The sequence below is a fragment of the Tenebrio molitor genome, chromosome 2 (assembly GCF_963966145.1).
Source record: "Tenebrio molitor chromosome 2, icTenMoli1.1, whole genome shotgun sequence".
Taxonomy (NCBI): Eukaryota; Metazoa; Arthropoda; class Insecta; order Coleoptera; family Tenebrionidae; genus Tenebrio; species Tenebrio molitor.
Genome location: NC_091047.1, coordinates 7,269,212 through 7,294,841, shown reverse-complemented (window position 1 = coordinate 7,294,841; position 25,630 = coordinate 7,269,212). Strand labels below are relative to the sequence as shown.

The following is a 25,630-nucleotide window of genomic DNA, read 5'->3' as shown; positions in this document are numbered from 1 at the left end:
TGTGACAAGCACCTAATTGATTTGATAAATATAAATCCAACCTGAAAATAAACAAGAGCGATTTTGAAGTTCCTTCAGCGACACTGCCACTCATTCAGCGCCGCAAGACGGAGGTGTCAAGCCCATCCGTCGGATACTCGTTCCCGCACTTGTTACTTAACATCCTGCTAATTGCCGAAGAGTTCTTCCGAATCATCGCTCGTGAAAAAACCTGTAAATCATTCGTTGTTTTTAATTGTGGAAATTAGTCGTTGCGCTAATGGAGCAATGATAATACGAACGTCGGCCGCGAATCTGCACACCTGCTTTCTCGGACACGACATACCACTTAGCCGCCCCCGATACTGTTAACGATACTGCCAATCTTATTGCGCGTTAATGGTATCTTGCATCTGCCGTCCCGTGTCCCGTCGATGACACCACCGTCCACCGTTCTTCGATAATTAAAATGGGAGTGCGGGGGCGTCGATACCGTCCGTTCATCTACATGGTATATCTAAATATAATGCGGACCGCGTAGCCGCCAACCGATTTATTGAAACGATCTCGGTGAAAAGTAAACTGCCGCCGGTGGCTGTACAAATATACATCGGCCAGGCGATGCTCTACACGATGCATGCACGCGTCGATTTCTGTTTGTTACACGACGTCTCATTGTGTAACAACCAGAGGTTCTCAAACGACTAACTCCTCTTGCCGTTTTCAAAAATACAACTCAACTACTTGAGCACCGTTCCAGAGCGCAGAACAAAAAACTACACTCAACTAAACTCACAGTTGAGTTGGTGAAGTATAAAACATGAGTTTGTGATCGGCTCGATCACAACATAGATGCTAGAAAACTCCTGCAGCATGAGGAAAAATAGAAGCAAACGTCTATGTTCTTCTTCAACTAGCTAAATATAACAAATGTCAAACTTAGTGATTATTACAAAACAGCGGCGTTATCACAAACTCAGTTCGACTATGTTTTAACCACAGCAGCAATTGGCAATGTGATATTTACAACTATTACCTTAAGTTTATTATTAGCTAATTATTATTATTGCTTGAGTGGCAAATATTTAAGCAAAGTGTTGATTGTTGCAGAGGAGCAAACTTTTGTGTTGATTAAACGAGAAAGTTGTAACTTTAAGAATCCAGCGAGTTTGTGATTTGTACCAGTCCGGTCATAACCGAAGGCGAATTGCTACTTTGGGGGCATTGCGCTATCAAAGTTTCTGTATCCGCCCCCGGTTATTTCCAAAACTCGAAAATAAGCCGTCTCTCCACATGCACTATCTTAATGTAATCGTATGACTAAGAGGCTTATACATAGGCGCTGCGTTACGTTTTAATTTTAGCGATTACCGAATCGATTTGTTTAAAAAACACACCAGATAACTGTTGAAAACCTTGAGTGTGAACCAGTAGGGAGAGTCCATTTGTGTAAAATAACGATTGCGGTAGCAATTTGCCCATGTTGGTAGCTTTGAAGGCTCGTCACCAAATCGTGAAACCATAAATCAACAGCACGTAATGAAGCTGTACTCATAAAGATGTTATAACACCAATAAATCGCTTTTATTGTTTATTAAGTGTCAAAAGATAATTTACGAGCGGCGACGCTCTATTATAACTATTTAATCACAATTAATTAAAATTTATTGCAAATAAAATAATCGCTCGCATCTAACGGTCGTATCGAAGTGATTTTCCGTTTTTGTTTTGGTATCGCTGGATTATTTCAACAGCAAACAGCATATATCTGTTCACAGTATATTTCAAAATGTCACGCTTTCGCCTCCGATTTATTTATATTTTTTGAATTAAACACGGTGCGTACGGTTTCCGGATTGTTTGGGCTCCGGCTGATGAAAGAGGTATGAAATGTAATGCAACAAAAGCTAACTTAATGTTTACAACCGGCTCTGAAATGATTATTTTCCTTGAGAAAAAACAGAGAGAATGAAAATATTCGCCAAATCGCAACGCTAAATCTTGATCCGTTTTTTTAAACTCTTGATCTCTTTACACAATTTATTGGGATTTCTCAAATTTGCCCTTCTGCCTCTCCGTGGCACAGTTTTGGATCGTTTCAACAAGAAAACGTTAAAAACTTTGTAATTACGAAAAAAATAATCAAACGCTGACTTAACACTGTTTCAGCTTAAGCTGAGAAGACTAAAAAGAATCAAATGAAACTTCCAACAAGACGAGTAAAATTTTATTCTTATCGTTGTTAAAACCTGAACGGATTGTCTTTTTTCATTTAATTTATCGATTTGTACCTTCTTATTTTTCAAATTCTTGACGAGCTGATAGAATTTCAAAAAATATTAAAATCAATGAAGTTTGAAACACAAATCCAACGTCATTTAAACTTACAAAGAAACTTTTTTAGCTTATTGACTTGATCTTTTACAAGGAATGAAGGAATGAATGAAGGAATTATTTGTTTAGGAACCATTACAGCATTTAAAATTTCCCGCTAATTTTTTGAAAATGGCTAAACTGACAGTCTTTGCAACAATGATATCCTTATGGAAGAATATGTTTTAAACCGTTTATTAAAAGATATAAATCAAATACATAATAACCTTTTTAGACACCCTTAATGAAAACGGTAATTCTACGTAGGTACGCACAAGCGGACGAAAACTAACTTTTTTTCGGACGCTGACCGTCCATCTGTTGGTCTGTTTAGTAAGTTAGCAACGAAACTGACAAAATCGATAATTATTGTCCTAAAAAATTTAATGTACACCTCTGCCAAAACGTGCCTTTTGTCTTCGCCTGTTTTTACGCCTCGGCTGCGCCTCGGCCAGAAAACTCACACTCGGACGAAAAAGATGCATTTTTTGGCCTTGCTACACAAATAACTATTACATTATTAATATCATTATATAGCTACAGTATTGATTTTTTAATATTCTTTATTATGATACAACTACTGTTTTGAATTTCCCACGAGTTTTTCTTGTGTAGTTAAAAGTATGTATTTAAATTAATTGCCTCCTTTGTAGCAACTGCTGCATGCAATTCCAAGAAGTTCCAGGTGAATTTTGCAGCGTTTTATATAAAATTTAAGAAAAATAAAATTACTGTGCTTTGAAGTCTTTTGATGTTGGACTTGATTAAAATATTTGTAAGCATTTCTCATAACCTCAATTTGTGACAGTTCAACAACGTTAAATGGACAAAAGTTGCTATCAATTTATTTGCGTTAACTCTATGGTGTTAAAGCTGTCCAACTAGTGGTAGTTAAATGAAACTAAATAATGAAATTAAATGTTATTGTACAATACTCTCGGCAAATATAATAATTGGTTAAAAATTTAAATTCAAAGCCATTAATCATCTTACGCATGGCAAGATAGATGTAAGAGGTGCATGTCCACGTCAAGCATCAAATGTATTTAACTTCTTTGCATTTCTTCTGAACGTTTTCGATATTTTGGTCGATATTTTTTGTATGCAGAAGTAGCACAAATGTAATTTTTCCCTAAATTAAAGAAAGATCAAATAAAAAAAAATAAAGAAACACATTTATTACAATGTCGCTGGTGTAAAACACCACAAACAATTCTATTACAGCAGGAAAAAAGATAAAATCCGATAATGCTATTGTACCGAGATATAAAATTGTATTTTTACAATGTTTTGCCATTACGTAGTGTTAAGAAACACAGGTTGGCTTTCATTTAAAATTTATTAAGAACCTTTACTTCGTTGACAACACCGCTGATAACTTAACCTCAGTGTGGAAACCAAGAAAGTGTGATTTTAGTCGGTGAGAACTCCCAACAAAGACGTGCCACTAGCAGATGCATTGTTAATTTGTTTTGTATGTTGGTGTTTCGGCAGGCGAGTAAAATTATGAATTTTATCAATTTGCGAGAAGATGAATTAATTTCGCAGCTCGCTCGCTGTTCATTAGACAAGCACCTCGTGTACTTTTCTATTTCTATTATATTATCCCCAGTCATCAATCTCTTGTAATCCCTGACTTCATCCCCCAGCTGGGGCCTGTCAGGGCTCGTCTGGCGTTGCGCCGGCGCTCCTCCACGCCACACAAGATATTAACTGGGCAATTAACGGTTTTAATATTTATGATAGGTGCGTGAACATACAAAGTTAAGTAGGTAGTGAGCACAGGGAACATAACGAATGCCCGATGCGTCTTCATTAGCACGCCGAATATACGATTTCGATATTGATGACCGTCAAGCACGGCAACGCCAATGAAATATTCATCATCATCACCACCGTGATCATCATCGCGCGCGCAAATCTCTTTTTTCCACTTTAAACGGCCATTACCGCGGTATTAATCAAATTCGAATTGGTGGCGCGAACGGTCGTGACTCTGGCGGTGATTAAGGGTGAACTTTGCCGTCACGTATCTCTTATTACTCGGGTTATGTTTAATAAGATGGGAACCGGAGGATCGCCATAAATCTAGATCTGCACGCGGTGCGACTCGCGGAGGAGTCTTCGGCACCGCCGTCGGAGGGTGCGGAGCGATCCCTGGGACGGTTCGGCTGGTATTTGTGATCAACACGGATGGTTGGCATACCAGCATACCGACTGGGCCGTTATCAGTCGGGGAGGATCTCGTAACAGACAGTCCTCGCCTCAGCTATGCGCTCCCCGACGTTTACGATTCATTAAAATTAGATTGCAGATAAGATATCGCACCAACCATATCACTACGCTATTTATACACTTCACTTAGGGCTAAAGGGCGTGCGTCATGTGTGGACACCGACGATCTCCGGGGGATCACCGAGGAGATGCCAAAACGATCGATTCCTTCTTTCCCCCAAAAGAACGAATCTGGCGTCGTCTCGTGGAGCTCGCCAAAATTTTGGAAAATTTTGAAATTCGGATGTGATGGAGCTGCATCTTGTTAATCCAATCTAATTTTGATTGGATTCGTTTTGGTTCGAGTGCAGAGGAGCGTGGGATGACGGAAACAACGTTAATGAGAATTCTGGATGCAGAACAAAAGGGCCACCGTTTTGCAGAATTGCAGAAAGATAAACAAAGCTGCAAGTGGACTAATCCTGAAAAATTCGTCTAAACCGATTAGGAAATAAAAATAAAATCCTTGTGAATTGTAGTGGCGGCAGTGAGTATTTCATTCGTGGAACAACACATCGATTTCATCTGGCGTAATGGCGGCGTGGCCCAGTTCCTCATCGTTGTAAAGATTCCGAAATAACGAGGGAAGTTAGGTGACGAAAAATCGTGAAGGCCGCCGATGCAATTTGGCCGTTGTCGCGGGGCTGCGCTCCCGGCAATTTATCTGGAACGCAGCATGTAATGATCCGGATCGACTCCGGGAAAGCAATTTAAATTATAAAAGTCCGGGCGAGTATTGCATCAAGACCGGGTGGAAACGGAGAGAGTATTGAGGCACGGATTTGGATCTCCCCCAGAGTTACTACAGCCGCCTCCGCAGACGACCCTTCATTTGAACTAAACAAATCCGGGCCGCCAATAAATCACCGGCGAGCCGTTCCCGCCACCGGGGAAAAGCTCGAGCCGGAGCTTTCATAAAACTCACTGCGAGCAAGTCGACTCCGATTGAAACTCGCCGCCCCTCTTCTCCTACCTATGCGTTATCCAATACATTTTGCCAGGTTTTGACAAACTGAACACGCGTCGCGGATTGATTCTCTAATCGACCCTCCTACGAATCAACTACCACCACATCATCGAATACATTTTAGCCGGTTTTGACAAACTGAAAACGCGTCGTGGATTGATTCATCTACTTGACGCTCATCCGAATCAAACCTAAGCGTTATCGAATAAATTGTCAAGCTTTAACAAACTGAACACGCGTCGCGGATTGATTCGTCTATTTGACGTTCGTACGAATCAATCCGCGAGTCTACCTGGACGTTGATAGGTTTTGACAAACTGAACGTACGTCTGAGATTGATACGACTCAAGCTATGCGTTATCGAACATATTTTTTCAGGTTTCGACAAATTGAATACTTGTTGCGTATTGATTCATCTGATTGATGTGTGAATCAATCCGCGAGTGGACTTTAGTGTTTCGCAGCCTGCTCCCCGAAATTTATTTGATGATATGGTATTATAAGCGACGTTCCCTGTCGGAGTAATGGCTCGAGTTCCTCGCTCCGGGCCAACCTCAAATAGGATGATTGCTCCGGCTACCGCTACCGGAGGATTAGCCTTTTTATTATAACTGTTATCATAGTAATTGCTGTTATAGTTAGAGACTGGAGCATGGACTTCTTCCGTTAACCTGCCTTTTTACCGGGTCTATACTTAGACGCGAACCGGCGATGCCGCAATGCCATTATCGGGTTCATAATTTTATACCTGGGTGACTTTATTACTGCTTTTTACTGCTGCAGTCAACTGCTTTGATAAATGGGGCGGCACCCGTACATACTCGAATCGAGACTTTTCTCGCAAAAAACTACATAATCTCAATCGCCGATAACTTATTCGCGCACACCTAATTTCGATCCACTTCCATAACTGAACCATACAGGCACTTAATTAGTCCATTTAATTACACTCTGGCTAATGATCGACCAACTTAATAGTCTATTACATCTAACTCCTGCGCATAAAACCTATAAAAGTAGGCAACTTTAAATACACTTCGTAAAAATGAAATTGTTTTGAGCTGTGGGTTGCCTAGTTCCATTCCATTAATTGCCACAATTTGCACGACCGCACGAAAGTTTTCTTCAACCTCAATCCTTGCCTTCTGATGGTTTTTACAACTGCCAAATATTTCCGTATTTGACTCCCTGACACGTGAGTCAAATACTGTAACTTGGATTAATCTTATCAAGAACGAGAAAAATAGAGTTGGCTTATTTTTGCCATTAATTTTTATTAATCTCTTGAAGATTTATTTTTATCACTTTAATGACAGTCATGAAATAAAAAAATTTTTTAAATAAAATTTACATTTTTTATTTTTAACATCAATATGTACCTACTGACTGTTACAACTCATTTGTAAATTAGCAAAATTAATTATTTATGAACAGACCACAGTTTTAGACTATTAATCTTGTCGTATATAATTTGGTAACGAATATGGCAAGTTCTGAAATGAGGTGGCGTTGAATGCTGAACAAAATGGACATTTCTTCTATTCAAGATATTATGGCTATGTTTGCTTGAACTAAATGTTTTGGTCTTCGTTTAGCCTGGATTCAGGTTGATGTAAAAGTGAACGTTATGAAAAGTGAAGAGAGCAGTGGAGTTCGTCGGGGTTGGGGAAGGTCCGATAATTGAAAAACGGGAGCAACCCTTACGGCATCAGGTTCATAATAAGAAAATATCGAATAATTGCGGCGAAAATTACAAGAGGGAAACAAACAATCTACTTCCTCATAAGCGTGTCGGTGCGTCGAACGGCACTGGCGGAGCACATTCAGGGGAGATAAAGGAATTTGCCGAGGGGATCCCCGGGGACGAGGCCGGTGGGCCGGGATTTAGACGAACAGAAGTCAGATCATTTGGAGTTGTACGGAGCCTCACTAAACATGATGGATGCCGAGGGGTTACATTCAATCAAATCTCCCGAAATAATCTCGGCCCTGATTTGATGGCGGACGGATAGGCAACCCGGCAAGAAATGAACAACGATACACATCCCATCCTGTTAGCTAATGAAACTTACGTGTTGTTTTATTCAGTGAGTGGGCCTAGATAATACAAACACTTAACCGGAATGATAATGATTTATGGAAAGATTCTGACTCGCTAATTAGATCGGGGACTCGTCTGGGAGGTTTTATCTGGAATTGAGACGTTACCTTGTCACGGACTCCGGGATTCGACTAATGCGACACAGATAAGATGCTGACAACTACGCGCCTTCTTTTAATCGGACACATTAGCGATAAAACCAACGCTAATTTCCTCGGATACTTATTAATACACGTAATCGACGCCGATTAACTTAATGCACTCACAACCGCGGACCATTTTTTAACTCGGCGCCAAAGAATCACCGCAAAATGTTGAATTCCAAAACTACAAGACCATCCTCGACAAACCTAGACGTTAATTAAAAAAGAAGCGGTAGATATTCGTAGCTGTCCAGAGACATTCTTTCATTCTGTCTATTAAGAAAAAAGTTCTTTCTATGCTCTCTCAGTGTCTACAGTTATTTGTGTAAATCACTAGTTTTTTTTCAAGTGGGAAGTGTATACACACGAACGCAGCGAGCGTTGCAGTCGCACGCGAAAGTGAATTTTTGTTGTTTGTTTTGTTGTTGAGTTAATTATGTATTACGAAAAAAAAAAGAAATTGGAAAATATGAATTCGGAAGCATTAATATTCTACTGTCATTGCGTAACTTAGCCAAGAGCGAAAAACTGTCCCTGTGTTGTTGTGTCCACATTTAGAGTTCTTTTACAATTTTTTCTATAAAAATATACGGTAGTGAAAGTGATGCTGAAGCATTGATAAACATTCCAGCAGAAATTCATTTTCTACTAATTTTATTTTTGTATTAAATTAAGCAAAACTTGGTTATGTAAAGACTAAAATAAGGTTCTCCAAACTGATTAGCATTTTATTTTACAGCGTAAGACTAATGCCCACTTTATACGCATAACACTGATTAAAAAAACAACATTTTCTTTAAATGGCGATGCAAAATAGTATCCTGCATCTTTTCGTCCAGACTGAAGCTTAAATAATTACATTATTTTTTGAGGAAGGAAATGGCAATAATTACATGAGGGATGACAGAGCACCAAGACTTAATGCAAAATCCTATTTTTAATTTTTAAAATTTTATCTCCGTCAAGGTTCGTAACATTTCTGCAAGCGTTGGCGAACACCTATGAGGTTAGGGCGACCCCTCCAGATTCCATAGACCACAGAGTAAAAACTATTGCTCTAGAACCACTGTTAACCCTCCCTGCCTTCGTGCAACAATTACACGAGAAATGAAAAGGTATCTTAGAGGTGGCATCAAGACTTATTCCAAGATTTTAATCTTAAAGTGTCAATTTTTATTTTATCTATGAAAGATCATAACGTTTCTTCAAGTCTTGGCGGACTCCCTGTGTGGACATGGCAGTCCCCCGTGGACCACATGGCAAGAACTAATGCTCTAAAACCACTGTTAACGTTGTAGAGAAATAAAATTGTCGGAAGCTCTTGTTTGTATCTCAAGATGACTAAACTTCGTATTTTGCATTTTACTGTCGATGAGAAGTGAACCAATCCAATATATTCTTGTTTTGATGAGCGACAGGTGGCTGAAAAAATGTGTAAGATAAACTCATCTGAAAAATGTTACGGCCAAGTTGGTGGTTGGACTAGTTCATCGTTTCGCCGTTGGCGCTGAATCGGTTCCGTACTGTCAAGATAACGAGACCTGTCAGAATTAATCAAAGCAGGTGTCAAGATTAAATATTCAAACATTTATCTGAATGCAAGGAATAATCTGCTACCGGGATCTTAAAGACAGAGCAAGATGATTTCAAATGATTTTACAATGGTGTTAAAAATGTACCTAACATTATCGCACAAACTGTATTTGTCAGCTGTGATAAAACGTGTGTTACATTCTCTAAATACATATCTTAAATATTTCAAAAAATCCAGCTACATGATCATTATACTACAGAGATGTGGCTAATTAACAAAAAAGAAATTTTATCATTTTGTGCTCTTCTATTTTTCTTGTACATATGTATTTCGTGCGACATGATTTATTTATTTTGACAATATTTAATCTAAAATTTATTATTAAATAAAAAATAAATGTGATTATAAAGACGACTCTAAACTCGTTGCCACTTTTTGTAAATTTGGAATAAAGCAACGATTGCACTTTTCTGAAAAATGCATAGTTTTAAACAGACACGTTAGAATTTAAATGTAATTTATGCGCACAATTTGTAGTCTAAATTTAATCCATTAAGCTATGTATGACTCATGTTTCAATTATACTCGGTATGTGTTAAAACCAATTTAATATTATCGATACACCTGTATATTTTTAGAAATATATGCGGGTAACATACACCTGTATCTGGTATTATATTACATTTACGTCAACATTAATTATTTATTTACAATTTATGCTAATATGTGAATTCTTAAATACAAAGTGAGTACAATTTTAAGACTGAAATAGTTATTTACGAACCGAGTGCGAGAAGACCTTTTTCGCACATGAGCGTATTATTTAAGGCACCAGCGACGAACAGGGATAATAGCGATTTATTTTCATTCTTTCGAAATCTTCAACATCCAAATTGGAGAAATTATTTTTAGAATGCCCAAAAACGCGAATGCTTTTTGGATAATTTTGATGCACTAGTGCGCGAAATTTTCGTTCGCGGTTGACTGTTGTGGTCGCGAAATGTCATTTTGAAGGTAGTGAATTCAAAAATTAATTGTCCTAGTTTTCCTCAATTCTAATTAAATTGATTTTTTTTTAAACTGCACAACAAACTGTCTATACTTACCTTCATAACACAGGTTTTCAAGACGTACTAAATTTAATTGTTTGCAAAATAATCTCCATGATACTTTTTCAGTCACCCTGTGAATAATAATCAATTTTAGAACAATTAGTAAAGTAATCGATTTTGCGTGCCAGATTACCGAGATGAAACACCTTCTCGGACATCTTGGAGATTTTGAAAAAGTGCAAGAACTGGAACGCCCACTCTTCACACGGGAGCTCTTGAAGAATGTTAGCTCACGTTCTCGTAAATAAAAATTAGCGTGGGTGGCATAAATATTCCTGAAGCACTCATGCAAACTAATAATTTTAATGAGTTATTAGTCTCTTTCAACGGACGAGATGGTCTGTGCAACTGTTGAATTTCAATTACCTCGACAATCAGCACTCGTCCTGAAAAAAGAGCGAAATTAATGTGTTTAGCGATGATCGACGACCATTATTGTTAGTTGTTGGTTCTTGATGTCGCTTTCGTTTCGAGCAGGTGAATAATCGAGGACAATTTTATCAATTTCTCTGCGAATCCTTGCTCGTGATTGATGCGAGACGAAATGATCACTGATACCTACGCGGACATGAGAATTTTTAATCGGCTCGCTTTAATTTAAATTAAATCGAGACATTTTTTAAAACCTAATTTAAACTAATTTAATTGCTTTATGTCTTATCATTAATTATTATGCTGTACCTGCTTTACATCTAATTTAAATTCGACTTAATTAATTCATTTGAGACCGACTCAATCAATTAATTCTTAAAATGATTACATTCAAGTCAAAATAAGTATGTAATTTAAATTTATGTCTTCCGGTGTACAACGTTTTGGGCCCGACGACGTATAAATAGCGTTATCACTTTCACTGCGTCGACATTTCGATTCATTCCGATTCTAACAAATTGACCACAATTCAGGTTTTTTATTACAACATATTCAAATAACCTTTTTTGGAGCGACCAGCGATAATTATTAGCGCGGTAATTAAATTTGAAAGGCGACAACATTCCGAAAAAATTGTCCGCCGAGATTTACGCCGAGGAAATGCCCAATTATCCTTGCAGTTGTGCACGTAATTACACTGCACGTGCCGCGCACTGACATTTCTTTGTCAGCACATGATGTAAAAATTAATTTAGTCATTTTTTCGATCCATAAATTAATGTTTAACTTAAACGGAGTCGATGCAACTTTTAATTAAGCTGTCAAAGGTGTATACCATTATATAAATCAATAAAGCTCTCTCGTCTTCAGTTTAATTTGTAATCATTAAAAATGGGAGTTGCGTCATTTTCTGGCGAAAAAGTGCAAAATTTCGACGATAAATCTCGTCGTCCTTTGTGACTTATGCCAATTGCTTAATTAAATGTTGTGTCAATTGCGCAGCGACATTTTGACCTTTTCTATTTTAACATTATCAACACCAGTTTTAGGAAAAGCGCCGAATACGTGATCGCAACGATTTTTTCCACTAATTAGCTAATGCTTTAACTAGAGTAAAGTTCTTGAAGTAGTTAAGACGTGATTGTTCCGTTAGTCGCAACCGGTTCACCAAGAATGTCCTCTCGAGCTACATCATTAAGTAAATTTTACCATTACCATTATTAAATAGAAAATTTTACTGTGGAAAATTTATTTTCTTCTTACTGTTTCCTTGTGAAATAATGGACAAGTGGGTTGAGTGACGGAAGGAAGTAGAACACAAATACATATTAAAAAAATAACCGCAATTATTGTAAACATAGCTATACGTTTTTTGTCATGCTTTCACTTTTTGTTATCCTTTACTATTATTTTTGTAGCCTTTCTTCTCAACCTCTTTGTTTTGTCCCTTCTGTTTCTTTTTATTAAACTTTTTGTAAGAAATAACCTCAACAAAACAAGACAACGTAGAATACAACATTTTGTAGTTTTTAAATTTATAATACATATAATATAATATAATAAAGTTCTTTACTCCTTTAACAACGTGGAAGAACTAGGAAAATAAAAAATCGAATGAATTTTATTTATCTGTGAATAAACACAGTGTAGCAGCATCTACACAGTGATACACTTTTATTGAGTTATATCGGATGTTCATTTAAATTTATCATCAAAGTTGGCATTGAAGAGTCGATTGTGAACATACCACGCGTCTGCAGATTAAAAACACAAACAACGCAAAAAGTGAGGTTAGATTGTAATCCGTGGTGCCTTCATAATCGACTCTTTGACGCCAACTTTGTGGGGAATTAAAAAAAAAGGGAAAAACATTTTTTCAAAGGCTTTTCCAAAATCTTCTGGTGATTTCTTTGAAATGTTTTGCACGATTTACTGAAGCATTTGGAAGTTGAGGTGTTGGATTTTCTCATGGGCTATGAGTCATATCTGCGCAAACGACCAATATCGGTCTCAAGCAGGCGCTACAAACCGACCGGGAAACATTGTCATTTGTTACGTTAGTGTCGTCTCTCTCTTGTCTATTTGCATGCAAAGCAGTCGACGTTTTCAGTTTTCTTTTGCATATTTTTCACTGGTTTCTCGCCCCGCTTTCGCGCAGATATTTCCAAGGTCACAGCCAGAATCCAACACCTCTACTGACTATAATTTGAACAGAAACAATATTTTAGCTCTTGTACTCACTTTCTTTCTACCTAACCTGACCTAACCTGTACAAGTTAGGTATAAAAACCTTTTTTGGCCTCCTCAACTCTAAATGACATGTTTATACATTTTGAACAGCTACGGTATCTTGATTTTTAAACACTAATCAAACTATCTGTCATTTTACCGCACGGAGTGTGTAAAATACCACGAAAATTTTAAGCTTTCAGGGACCTCCAAAAAAACTGTTAGCTTATCATAAATAAAGTCCATTTAGACTAAGACAAGATACCGCTACCATTGATCCGTTCAGTTTTCGAAAATGAACATAATTTAATTGTTTTGTTTTGAAATATTGTGAGTTCTGATGGCGCCACCTTGTTTGTGATATAAATCGTAAGCATATCACTTATCGGTATAATAGATGGTATTTTATTAATCAAATGTCAGTCTTTGACAGGTTTTGCAAAATTACTGGTTACAACAAATTTCAAATTTGAGAAAACGAGTTGTCGGCCAGAAACGTTAATACATTACTAATGTGGTAGGCATTTTACATCGCTCGGTTTTTGTTAAAACACTCCCGCTGCGCGATCGTGTTTCAATCTAAAAACCTCGTGCTGTAAAATGTAGCCTACCGCATTTGTAATGTAAATAACTATTTTACTCAGAAACACTTATTTTATTTGACATTTATGTTTTTAGTTAGTTTAAAAGAATGAAATTACGTAGTCGTGTGCTTGATTTTCAGCTTTTACATAATGTTGTTGGCAAGATAAAGTGTTTGTGATTCAAGTAATTAGTACGTTGATAATAGTAATTGACAGAGTCATGAAAGCTTTGTCGTCGATTTAAGACGCTTTTCTTTATTTTGGTGCACGTTTAATGATCGCAATGGCATATCTACGATCTTAATTTGTCGGGGACTCACCCCACGTCGCCATCGAGGAATGTATTTCCGAATAATCGCAGCTGGGCCAATCGTCGCGTCCGTTCGCTTGTCCCGCCATAATTGTTTAATTTATGAAAAAAAAGAATCGTTAAGAACAGGCTAACGTCCCTCTATACAATTGCGCTAATGGCGCCCCAATTTACATATTTAAATGGGGCAATTTTAAATCCGTAATCTGTTGGGGCGCAGCGTCGCAGAGTGTAGCATCGCGAACGTCCAGATAACGACGGCCGTGCTCGAGGACATTAATATGAAAAGGAGTGAGCCCCGTTATCGCCGAAGTTGGGGGTGGCGAAGGGGTTGCGCGGGGCCCCGTACCAGTACGAATGTAATCCGGGGTTTATAGAGATGAGCAATTAGGCGGAGTGCATTACAGAAGTCTCATGTGTGAGGGCGCCACTCGTCGATTACTTGGCCGCTGCCGGAGCCGCCGCCAGATGGGACTAATTACGAACTTAAGCCGCCCCCGTATACTCTAATTACTCGGAGCGATGGGGTTGTGCGAACTCCCACGCGCATCAGTCACAGGTGGCGTGCCTACACCTCCGGGCCCAAAAACAATACAAGAATCGGAGTCTTCGGATGGTCCTCTGTCATTATCATGCTGATTTATTCGCGCGCCCGGATAACTTATACATGACTCCGGAGAGTTCATTTCCTCCGGTGTTTATTATGGATGAACGAGGAATTGCAAATTTTACCAACACAATACCCCATTAACTCAATATTAATTAGCATTATTGTTCATACCGGCCGGATAATTGTTTATTGCAGCGGAAGCTCCAATTAGCCAGGTTAATTGTTTAATTGTGGTCCGGGCCCACGATTTTTCCACCGCCGCAGTCGTCTCCTTTAATTAACTCCTTTCATCCCCCGGATTTTAATCTCCTTCTGTTCACCAGAAAATTCCGACGCCATCTAGAACAAATACCGCGACGACGAACGCCCGGAATAACAATCAAGACCACTCACCTAACCTCCAAAATTTCACAACAACTACTATTTTCGACACCGGAATCGGCGAAGTGATCCGGACGAGTTCAGCGTTTCTTCTGGTGAATGTGAACTGACCTTCACCGTCAGTGAAAGACTTTAATGAGATCGCATTTCCTCTCTCCTACAGTCTGTTCGTTTTGGTGTTATCCGCCTTTGCTATGACACTCTTATTATGCCGTCGCGACTCCTTTCACGGCCACTCTCTAGGACATGTACGGACCAGTCGAGAACGAAAGTGACAGCGTAACGAAAGTATACACAGATATCAAGACGTAATCAAAGACCAGAAAGCGAAAACGTGATGAGTATATTATCATCGGTGGAAACACTCCCATTGGGACAATTGGTTGCGTCACTGGACCTGATCCGAAATAATTGAGAAAAATCGGGAAATTTTCAGCTTTCACTGACATTGTCACCTGGCAATAGAAACCAATTAGTGTAGAAATGAAGACTAATTAATTCAGTGAGTGATTGGGGACTTGACAAATTAGAAATTCTGAAAGAATGGACGAGAGAAATGTCGAAATAGTTTTGATGAATTGCCTTTTATTATTTTATCTTTTTTGTTATTAATGCGGTAACGTTTGATCTCGATTAGATAACTCTGTTATGATAAGGCAAAAAATAAGTAAGAGAGCGTCCGTTCCTTTCGATAACAATGCTCCTCCAGTTCTGACATGGTCGACTTAACTAAAAGCTTTTGGCCAGCAATAATAAGCGAAGAGGCCAACGATCCCGACCTGATACACTATTTTTTATCGACGACCATTCATCGAGGGGTCCTGCATTTTTATTAATTTTGCACTCTGCAACGGAGAAAACCTTTCACTGATGGCCCCACCTTATAGTATCTATAAAAGACAAGCACACGCAAATCACATCATCAGTTTAGTTCGACTTTCATTGCGACGCTCCAAGTGTGGAAACATGAGATTTATTGTGAGTGCCCTACCGACAAAACCTGGTCACCCTTACATTCTTTTGATTTTTTTAAGGGCGCCAGCATCCTTGTGGCATTGGCTTTAGGCATAGCGCATGCCGGATACGCAGGCAGCCTCGACCATGGGGCCAGCAGTGGCGGTGGTTATGATTACTCATCAGGAAACGGGGGCGGAGGACAAGAAGGTGGCGGCAACCACCTCGAACTGAGCGGCGGAGGCGACAGTGGCGGTGGAGGGCACCTGGAGCTGGGAGGCGGAGGCGGCGGAGGTCACCTTGAGCTCGGCGGCGGAGGTGGTGGAGGTGGCGGAGGCCACTTTGATTTCGGCGGTGGAGGCGACGGTGGCCACCTGCAACTAGGAGGTGGAGGAGGTGGGGGCCACTTGGAACTCGGGGGCGGAGGTGACGGCGGTCACCTGCAGTTCGGAGGTGGAAGCGGAGGCGGAGGCGACGGCGGTCACTTGCAGTTCGGAGGTGGAAGCGGAGGCGGAGGCGACGGCGGTCACTTGCAGTTTGGAGGTGGAAGCGGAGGCGGAGGCGACGGCGGTCACTTGCAGTTCGGAGGTGGCGGCGGAGACGAAGGCGGTCACTTGCAGTTAGGAGGTGGAGGTGGAGGTGACGGCGGTCACTTGCAGCTCGGAGGCGGAGGCGGCGGTCACTTTGAGTTGGGAGGAGGAGGAGGAGGTCATTTCGGTGGAGGTGACGAAGGCCAAGGTCATGGTCTCGAGCTGAGCAGTGGAGGTCACGGTTTTGGCCACGGTGTTGATGGTGGTACTGAGCACCATCACATCCCGACCAAGACCATCGAACACACCAACCCCGTTCCTGTACACATCGTGAAGAAGATAGGAGTACCGGTACCACACCCAGTTGGAGTTCCAGTACCTCAAGTGATTAAGGTTCCCGTTCCCCAACCGTACGCAGTTCACATCCCGGTACCAAAACCAATCGCCATACCGATCTACAAGTTGGTGCCCCAAGAAATAGAGAAGAAGGTTCCCATAACTGTTGAGAAATTAGTCCCTGTCACTGTTGAGAAGCCTTACAAGATCGAGATTGAAAAGCATCATCCTGTATATGTTGCCAAACCTTATCCGGTACATGTCCCGGTCTACAAACACATCTTCCACCACGTTCCCAAACACGGAGGCGGCGGTGGCGGAGGTGGCGGAGGCGGAGGCGGAGGTCATGGAGGATGGCATTAAGCGTCGCATTAAGCTCATCTGATCATTTTCCATTTCCTTCATTTAAAATTAACTTATCGTCGCCATCATTTCGTTGTTATTGTTACGTTTGTTGTTACTTTTTACGAATAAATGTATTTTCATAAAACTATTGAATTCTTTGTCGTGCCCTTGAACCTCCTGATAAGGTCAACTGAACGCGACACTTTTTTCTGTTGATCGTTTAGATTACGATCTTGATAGATAGCTATACAGCGTAACCTCTATTTCAGACACGTTAAATATTTAAAGAACTTTTATGGTTGGGTTATGAAACGTAATTTTATGACGCGAACCACAATCGCCCTCTTATGACTCCTGAGAGAATGGAACCATCACCATCCGGTCGAGCTCACTCCTCTCTATTATTTCAGCTTTTATCAGACATCAATATTTACTGAAAAAGTGAGAAATCAGTTTTCTCTTTTAATTACGTAGAAGATCACCAAAACCTCCTGACAATTGTCACAAAACTGTCAACTGCCAAAGACAACGTTTTGATTATACTTCACAATAATTACGACATGAACATCTAATTGACGGTCGTGAAAGTTTGGGTTTTTACATTAGCAATTAACCGCTTAGGTATTTTATTAAATTAATTAGCCGAGACCAAACGAAACGAAATTTTATGATGTTTAGCCACAATGTCATATCTGTAAATTTTAAGTTCATTCTCCGGTGAGCATTTTGTCAGTGTCTCGCAAGTTAACTAAATTTGTCTTAAACAATTCGTGTGTGTTGGTTTTTGGAGATTGTTTTAACATAAATCGAAATTGACCATCAGTCAAAAAAGAATGTCAAAATCTTTGTTAAAAGACTTCTTTGGGAAATGTTTGCTGTTTGAGTTACTCTCCAAAGAAATATAATCTTCTTGACTGAAAAAAATTGAGTTTTTGTATTATTTATTCATCCATTAATGATTATTGCGTAGGTTGCAAGGAAGGTTTCTTAAATTTTTTCTTGAATTGTGGTTCAAAGCCCAAGGCACTGAAACGTAGTTTATTGTGTACGCCCAAACGTGACTCACTCCATTAGCCCTGCAGCTTCTAGGAAAGTACCGAAGGATGCATTCGCTATCTCTTTGGGCTTCCAAAACAAAACACCTAAATGAAGGTGTCTTCTTCCAGTTAGGGTGGAGCGTTGTTGTCTCCCTAATTTTTGACTTGCCCAATTGCAGATTTGTTTTCGTTTTCTTTTTGGACGAGTTCTCCATGAACCTCCTGCTTCCCTCCAAGAACCCTTCTCCAAGTGTTGGTTTACGACCAGAGCCTTCACTACCCTCGTCGTGGTCTTGATGATAAGCAGCAAATCCCATTATACCTTCAAAACAAAAAATTCACATTCCTTTTCTATTAATTTTTGGGAACAACAAAAAATCACTAGGAGTCAGGTCAGGTCAGGTCAGACCCGTTTTCTAATGATTTTACGCTTGAGTCTTCAAAAACGTAATTCCTTTGTTGCTCAGCAGAAGATAAACAGTTGTTGTATTGGAGTAGACATCACTGTAGTACTATGTGTTAACTGTCCATAAATTTTCCTAAGCAACATTTATAATGGATACAGATTTTGGTAAGGAAAATATTAATCTATATTGATTAATTTTGACTGGATAAAAAGAACCATTGTACCAACTGCTTTTTAGATTCGGGTTCCAAACCATACGTCATCTACTGCGATGTTGGAAACTATTTTCGAAGTACCTATCTTCCTTGACGCCCCAGTAATGGCGCAAGATGTTATTAGTAGCAGTCAAAGGTACTTCTTATAATCCTGTAAATGGCTGATTTAATGATTTTCAAGCAGCAGCTGTTTTCTTCTATCTGGGACGAAATCAACCAACTGTGATAGTTTGAATTATTTTTCCCCAAAATAGCAAATTATTAAATTCTTCTTTTTCAATTAGAACAACCGAATATTTATCGATGCCAAAATTTGACCTGGTTCTGTTTGCCAATAGACTTGTTTGTTGTCGTCGCACTGTTCTTTTTGCGAGACTTTTTCGAAGCCACAAAGTGGTTGGTGGTCGCATAAAACACACCACGAAGAAAGAAGAAAAACGCAGTATTATGGGATAATGAGACGCATGTCTCGGATGGACATTTCTTCCGACAATTTTCAAACTCCAAAGAAGCAGTATTTTGAGAGCCAATCACGTTTTTCTATCTGGTTGTATGGTCTGGTGCTTGTGCGTGTAAAGATCGCACCCAGCCTGCGTGAAAGTGATAAATGTATTTTACCGAAGTGAAGCCTTTTAAGTCTCTTTTATCATTATCTGCCACCATAAGTTCATTTAACACTCGACCGATCATGTCGTTCATAAATAAATGTAGAACGAATGAATAAATCGACCCAAATTCTTCGACCGTCTTTTAATTGGTACTTTTTTAATTATTCTCCAGTTGGCATCCTCTCGATGCCAAAACACAGAGTGCTTTTGCAGGAGTGCTCAAACACGTTTCTTCTAAAATTAATAGGCTACTTTAAATTGAACCGTTTTTTTAATCATATTGAATTTTTTTGTTTTAATTCCAACTTTCCATCTCTTGAGTGCCCGGCCTCGTCTCATACTTTCATCTGAAGTGACTTTCATTAACGCTTTTCAGAAAGAACCAAAATCCGTTTTTGAAAAAAATCCATCTCGCACGACTTCCTCGAAACCATTCCCAGAGCAATTTATTTAATTGTGCATTTCCGATGACGAGTTTCTAAAACGAACTTGACCTCTAATTACAACTTACCCATCCACTTCGTCGACCGTGGATGGGTCTCAAATCAGCAAAGATTCGTTAATGAATGCTAATGAATTTTGAAGTTACATAAGAAAAAACGACTACCTTGTAGCCACCTTAAGTGGCTTATCTCGTGACAAGTTCAAGATGAATAGCTCCGTCGGTGTGGAAAAAACTGGATAAATAAATACGGCAAGGTCCTAACAATTTTTTAATTAAGTTTCGGGATAATCGCATTAGTGGAAAAAATCACTGGCGAGTTCGAGGCTCGGGAAATTTATTTTTAGAACATTCGTCTTCAATGTATCTTAATTATGTGAGTCCTGGTAGCTCTGAGCCATCATGTAGCACGTCAAAGTCTCGGTATGTAGATTGGAGACGTTGTTTTGACAGGTTCATAATAAGGTTCACGTTTTTTGTGTTGAAACTTATTCAAATGCAGTCCAAGGCAAGTGATTTGATTGTTTTTGTGAGCAAATTAGTTTCCGTGATTTTTATTTAGATTCTTTCCTGCAGACACGTTAATTAAACTAAGTTTAAGAGTCCGACGATTCAACGAACTCTGGTAATTACAAGAGTAGCGTTTCTTGAGCCGAATTTCAGGGATCGTCTCCGATCCGAGTGTATGCTCTAGTTATGAGAGAGGTCTTGGTCTTCACAATGCATACCAAAGTTTGAGGAGAATGTTGTCAGTTGGTTTTAGAAAGGAGAGAGATGGTCTAATTTAATATGTGATTGTACATAGAGGTATTGAGAGGCAGGAATTCCCACCCAGTTCCTAATTTTTCTCGCAATTTTAATACTTTCACCTAATTTTTTAATCTTCGTTTTATTGTTATGAATTTACACGACCTTCCGTGGAATGCAAATTGTTCTACGAGCCACACTCACAAGCCCCAACCCCACTCGTCGGCGAGAGGCTTCTTATATAAATCTGCAGTAATCCAGATCTCATCATCAGTTTCAATCCATCACGATCATCGTTCTTACCCAAGTGCAGAGCCATGAGATACATTGTAAGAAGACCTAGTGCTCCTCGGCGCCGTTCCACTCATTCAATTCTTCTTTCAGGGTGCGACGATCATCCTCGCTTTGGTGTTGGGAGCCCGAGCCGGCTTCTTGGGCGACTCCGGTGGCCACGATGGCGGCGGTCTGGAGCTGGGTGGCGGCGGCGGCCACGAGCTGCAGAGCAGCGGCGGCGGCTGGGACAGCGGCTGGAAGGGAGTCGACCTGTCCGGCCACGACGGCGGTAGCGAGCACCACGAGATCCCGACCAAGACCATCGAGCACACCAAGCCCGTGCCCATCCACGTCGTGAAGAAGATCGGGGTGCCGGTGCCGCATCCCGTCGGGGTGCCCGTGCCCCAGGTCATCAAAGTTCCGGTACCGCAGCCTTACGCGGTTCGCATCCCGGTGCCTAAGCCCGTGGCGGTGCCCATCTACAAGCTGGTCCCTCAAGAAATCGAAAAGAAGGTTCCCATTACTGTGGAGAAACTCATCCCGGTCTACATCAAGAAACCTTACAAGGTTGAGATCGAGAAGCACCATCCCGTCCACGTCAACAAACCATACCCCGTGCATGTTCCCGTCTACAAACATGTATACCACCACGTGCCCAAGCACGGAGGCGGCGGCGGTGGAGGTGATGGCGGACACGAAAGCGGTGGCGGCGGCGGCGGCGGATGGCACTAAATGATCTGATGAAGTTTGTTGTTGATTAGTTTTATTTCTTGTTGTTATTACTTTTTTATCTGTTTTTTTTTTATATTAAAGACTGTTTCTTCTTAACACGTGCTTTTCTTCACATTCGAATTTAGCACCGAAAGCGACGCCGACAGATCTGGGCTACAAAGGACTTTCATAATGAACTTTTACTTTCACGTGGAGCACTGACCGTGAAATTGTAACTTGCTTTAAGCAGATATCCCAGATTCTAATCCAGAAAAAACACTTTTCACTTTTGAGCGATTTCACTTCCAAAAGGGACATCGTGAGATGAGCGAGATCGAAGGGATCGTCGACGTTTCTAAACGCATTTTTATTAATTGTCGACTGCTGCAGCCGCTCTCGATGGACTTTCTAAGCATCCAGCGTATTAAATTTCTTCTAAATTTAATCTGCAGCAGCATCGAGCGCATTTTCACTCTCATATAAATGTCATCGTTCCACATAAATTCACCGGCGCTATTCAGCTCCGCCGATAGAAACTTAACGCGAGGCAAAGAGAAAATTGTTGTTTTTTGTGGCAACATTTGCAGCGCTAATTGCGTCGCCTCTCGGGGCCCATCCAATTATAATTTAATTAGGCGCGTTGGAAATCCGTTAAAAATCGCACGAGTCATCAGGTGACCTTCTGCTCGCATCGCCAAGAAAAGGGTTGGAGTTTTAATCCCCCGCCCTCGATTTATGCAAATCTAAAACGCCACCATTTAATTCTAAAATGCAGATTAACTTTGTTGTCCGTCCGTTGTTGTCGTAGTCGTCGTCATGTCATTTCCTCCCTCGCTTTATCTCTACTACCCCATTCATTAGAGGACCTTGTGGGTACTAATTTTTACGAGGCCGTTATCGAAGGATCAGACAGCCGTTGTTCGGGAGAAGAGAAAACACTGGCTTTATGTGAGCTTTTCGTCACCTGTCACTGAACCTGAAGAAGTGTTAACGTTACTCCACGTTTTATGTTTACAGACGTTAAGTAATTAATTAAGCGAATTAGAGGGGACACTGCCAGGTAACGGACACTTCTGCTGACAGATTATGCCAACAAAAACGCATGCTCTAATTGGCTAATTGCTGTTATTACGCTGCACACAAGCAGCAATCTTGCGCGATTCTTCGGCCGGACCTGGATGGCGACGCCGCAAATTCACCATAATTAAACATTTCATTAATTTTTATATGAACTGATAACATCTATTCAGTTTGGATGCGCTCCACGACCGAAATTGTTTTTTTTATTAATGCAAATGCTTAAACGAAAGCTTAGACTGAATCAATTTGCAAATTTATTCACTCACTAATGCGACCTTGCACTTTCCTATTTTGTCTCAAACTATTCACGATTTTTAGCTTTCACCGGATGCTTTTTCTAATTTAGGCAAAAGTCGCATTTTTTATGGGTTTTAATCTGCTGCAAAATTAGCAGTTTATGTGAGTATTGACAGCCATGTAAAATTTATCGCTCACGTAACAATAAATGTATTTTTCGCATTTCGTGCTTCGTTATGTTGACATCAGCTCTCTGTAATCAACATTCTACGATCTTCACCTTTTTTGGACATTTTTTCCTTTCTCCTCAGATCTGTGTCAAATATTAATAATGTAATTAACACCTTTTTCATTTTATTTACATTATTCCGAAAGTACAATCAATCGGAGTTGATACTTTGTACGTTTTTTCCACTTAACTTTCAAAATGAACCTACAAAGCGCTAATCTCTTCTAATGCACTATTCATTATAAATAAAAGACTCACAACTGTTTGCTTTAAAGATTTTTTCTTTTTTTTTCCCTGATTATGTCTGTTGCCAAAGCATATCAAAAAGTGGAGCAACAAAGTAGAATATTAATGCACCTGAGTCTACACCTTTTTAAGAAATTCTGTTGATAAGCAACAATAAGTCATTAATAGTAAATTATTCAATGTGCGTGTAACGATGGCAATTACTCTTCCATCTCCTACGTTTTTGACACTTACTATTGATACTTTTTAAGTTAAAGTATATATGACCAATTCCTACAACGAGCGTCTTGTGGTGGTTAATTAATACTCAGGAGGTAATCATCCGAGTAGTTGTTACCCATTACATGCGAGTAGAACACGATACTTTTTCTACCACGTACAAATTCGCGAATTATGACATTTCAAAATATGTAATTATGAGATGAATCTGCGCTGTATCATCATAACACAACCCTTTAACTAATGAGTTACTCATGGTCGTGAGTTATGAACAACATTACGTATCACAACTTAAAATTTTGAATTATATTCATTTTTTTAATTAGAAATGTTTCGATTACATTTATTAATTAATGAGTTTAAACATTCCTGATTCGTCCATGTCTCTATCACGTGTTAATTACCAGCAAGTGAAAAATGTCTGTTGTGTCACGTGATAACTTACTGCAACTTATCTATAAATTCCCGAGCATAAAAATATTTTTTCAAATATCCCATTTCTTCAATTAAAGCTTTAATCTAGTTTATAATCTGACATGATTCTTTTTTTAATTTTATAGCCGTTATCGCTTTAACAGTTGTAAACAATTCGTCCTTTCGTTTCTTCACGCCTCATTAATTTTATGTGATCTTCATCGTCTGAGCTCGTGTTTTTGCATTCTTCTTTTACTAAACAGTCAACATTGTTTTGTTGGCTGTTACTAGAAATTCAAGGTCAAGAAATCTCCAATTTTATGTTAATTGGGTGACAGTTGTCTCGGAACATTTGTTACGACCATCACCACAATTTAATCAATTTTCGCCGACGCCTGATTTACCCAAACCCCAGCCGAAACCAATTGGACACCGATCAGGTGATTCTGCTGGCGTCGCGCACAATAATACATTAATTAATTAAAAGATTTGTCACAGTTAAAGTAAATTTCTCTAAATACCACTAGGAACTAGTTTGTATTCATTTGGAAAATTGTATTCAATTAAAACGTTGACGTTTTATCGGATGCTGTTAAAAACAAAGATATTTATTTACCTTCTTCCTGTTCATGGCTTTTTGATTATGCACTAAAGGAGTGATTTGCTTTTATTACAAATATTTAATTCAGTTTAATTTAAAACTACTCAACTAGAAGAGGAGGGAAGACTGGAGAATTTCAGTGGCAAGAAGAGATTATCGTCTGCATGAGTGAGAACATAAAAGTACCATTTGTGGGAGATAAATAGTTGACAAGTAAATGAATCAATTGTGTTTTATAAGTGGCATAATTCTCGTCTGTTGTTGTTGTCGGCGTTTAAGAATTTTTTTGTTCGGTTTGTATTTGTGGTATTCATATTTAGTAATAATTTTTAAATAATTATTCAACGTAGGAGGTACGTGCGGTGGTCTCGTATAAATTCGGTCTCGTTAATGTTTGATCGTGATGGGTTTAATTGTCCATATTTGTATTAATCAGAGGCAAATGGAGCCGCAGAGGATCGGGCTAGCTAATTAGAGTCCCCAGTTCCTGGCAATTAGTGGCGTTTACATGTGTAAAGGAGCCCGAATGCGAGATATAAATAATAGTGGAGAGGATGGTGTCGTCGTAAACAATAGACGACATTTTCCTCCAAGTGTACGGCAGCATTCATTAACTCCCTCGATTATTGGGGCTCAACACAATGGAACGGACAAACACTGTTCTCGAGTGCATCCCCATTGTCGGTGCACCAGCTCGTTGACTCGCTTTGTCAATTAAAAACATGGGGGTTGTTAACACGTTGCCTTTTAAATGACCCAATTGGATTTGTCCGTCGAAAAAGAGTAACGGACGTATCCAGCGCGGATCGGTGCGTTTTCATCGAATCACTTGTAAGGGTTCATTGTAATCCTTTTAAGGAGCTAAAAGTGTCTGTTCGGATGAAAGGGCCAAGAGCCGGCTCGGGCCATTGTCTCGACGCTCCTTTGCATACGGGGTCCTCGAGCACGCGTCAAAATAGACGATTTTAATCCTGAGCTGTGACGCACCACCGGCCTTAAACAACTTTGTTTATTGCTTCATCGGCCGGATC

The 25,630-nt window shown here is 39.6% G+C and overlaps 2 protein-coding genes and 1 long non-coding RNA gene across 3 annotated transcripts; 2 read left to right on the top strand and 1 right to left on the bottom strand.

Annotated features, from left to right (window-relative positions):
* Positions 1-8,768: 8,768 nt before the first annotated feature.
* On the bottom strand, positions 8,769-15,151 carry LOC138123867 (uncharacterized). Its single transcript, XR_011156927.1, has 4 exons — positions 14,760-15,151; positions 10,617-10,869; positions 10,478-10,554; positions 8,769-9,259 (listed from the first exon to the last, which is right to left on the bottom strand). It is a non-coding gene; the product is annotated as an uncharacterized lncRNA (long non-coding RNA).
* Positions 15,152-15,798: 647 nt separating this feature from the next.
* LOC138123866 (uncharacterized) lies at positions 15,799-17,279 on the top strand. Its single transcript, XM_069038699.1, has 2 exons — positions 15,799-15,947; positions 16,004-17,279. Exons 1-2 carry the CDS (start codon positions 15,840-15,842, stop codon positions 17,150-17,152), a joined length of 1,257 nt encoding a protein of 418 aa, XP_068894800.1. The 5' UTR covers positions 15,799-15,839; the 3' UTR covers positions 17,153-17,279.
* Positions 17,280-20,052: 2,773 nt separating this feature from the next.
* On the top strand, positions 20,053-21,690 carry LOC138124417 (uncharacterized). The gene is made up of 2 exons (XM_069039451.1): positions 20,053-20,918; positions 20,974-21,690. Exons 1-2 carry the CDS (start codon positions 20,907-20,909, stop codon positions 21,592-21,594), a joined length of 633 nt encoding a protein of 210 aa, XP_068895552.1. The 5' UTR covers positions 20,053-20,906; the 3' UTR covers positions 21,595-21,690.
* The last annotated feature ends 3,940 nt before the right edge of the window (positions 21,691-25,630 follow it).

Excerpts from the sequence above, each read along its gene's own strand:
- LOC138123866 (XM_069038699.1), top strand. The coding sequence starts at position 15,840 with ATGGCCCCACCTTATAGTATCTATAAAAGACAAGCACACGCAAATCAC. Across the intron at positions 15,948-16,003 it reads GTGGAAACATGAGATTTATT|GGCGCCAGCATCCTTGTGGC; the intron begins GTGAGTGCCCTA and ends GATTTTTTTAAG.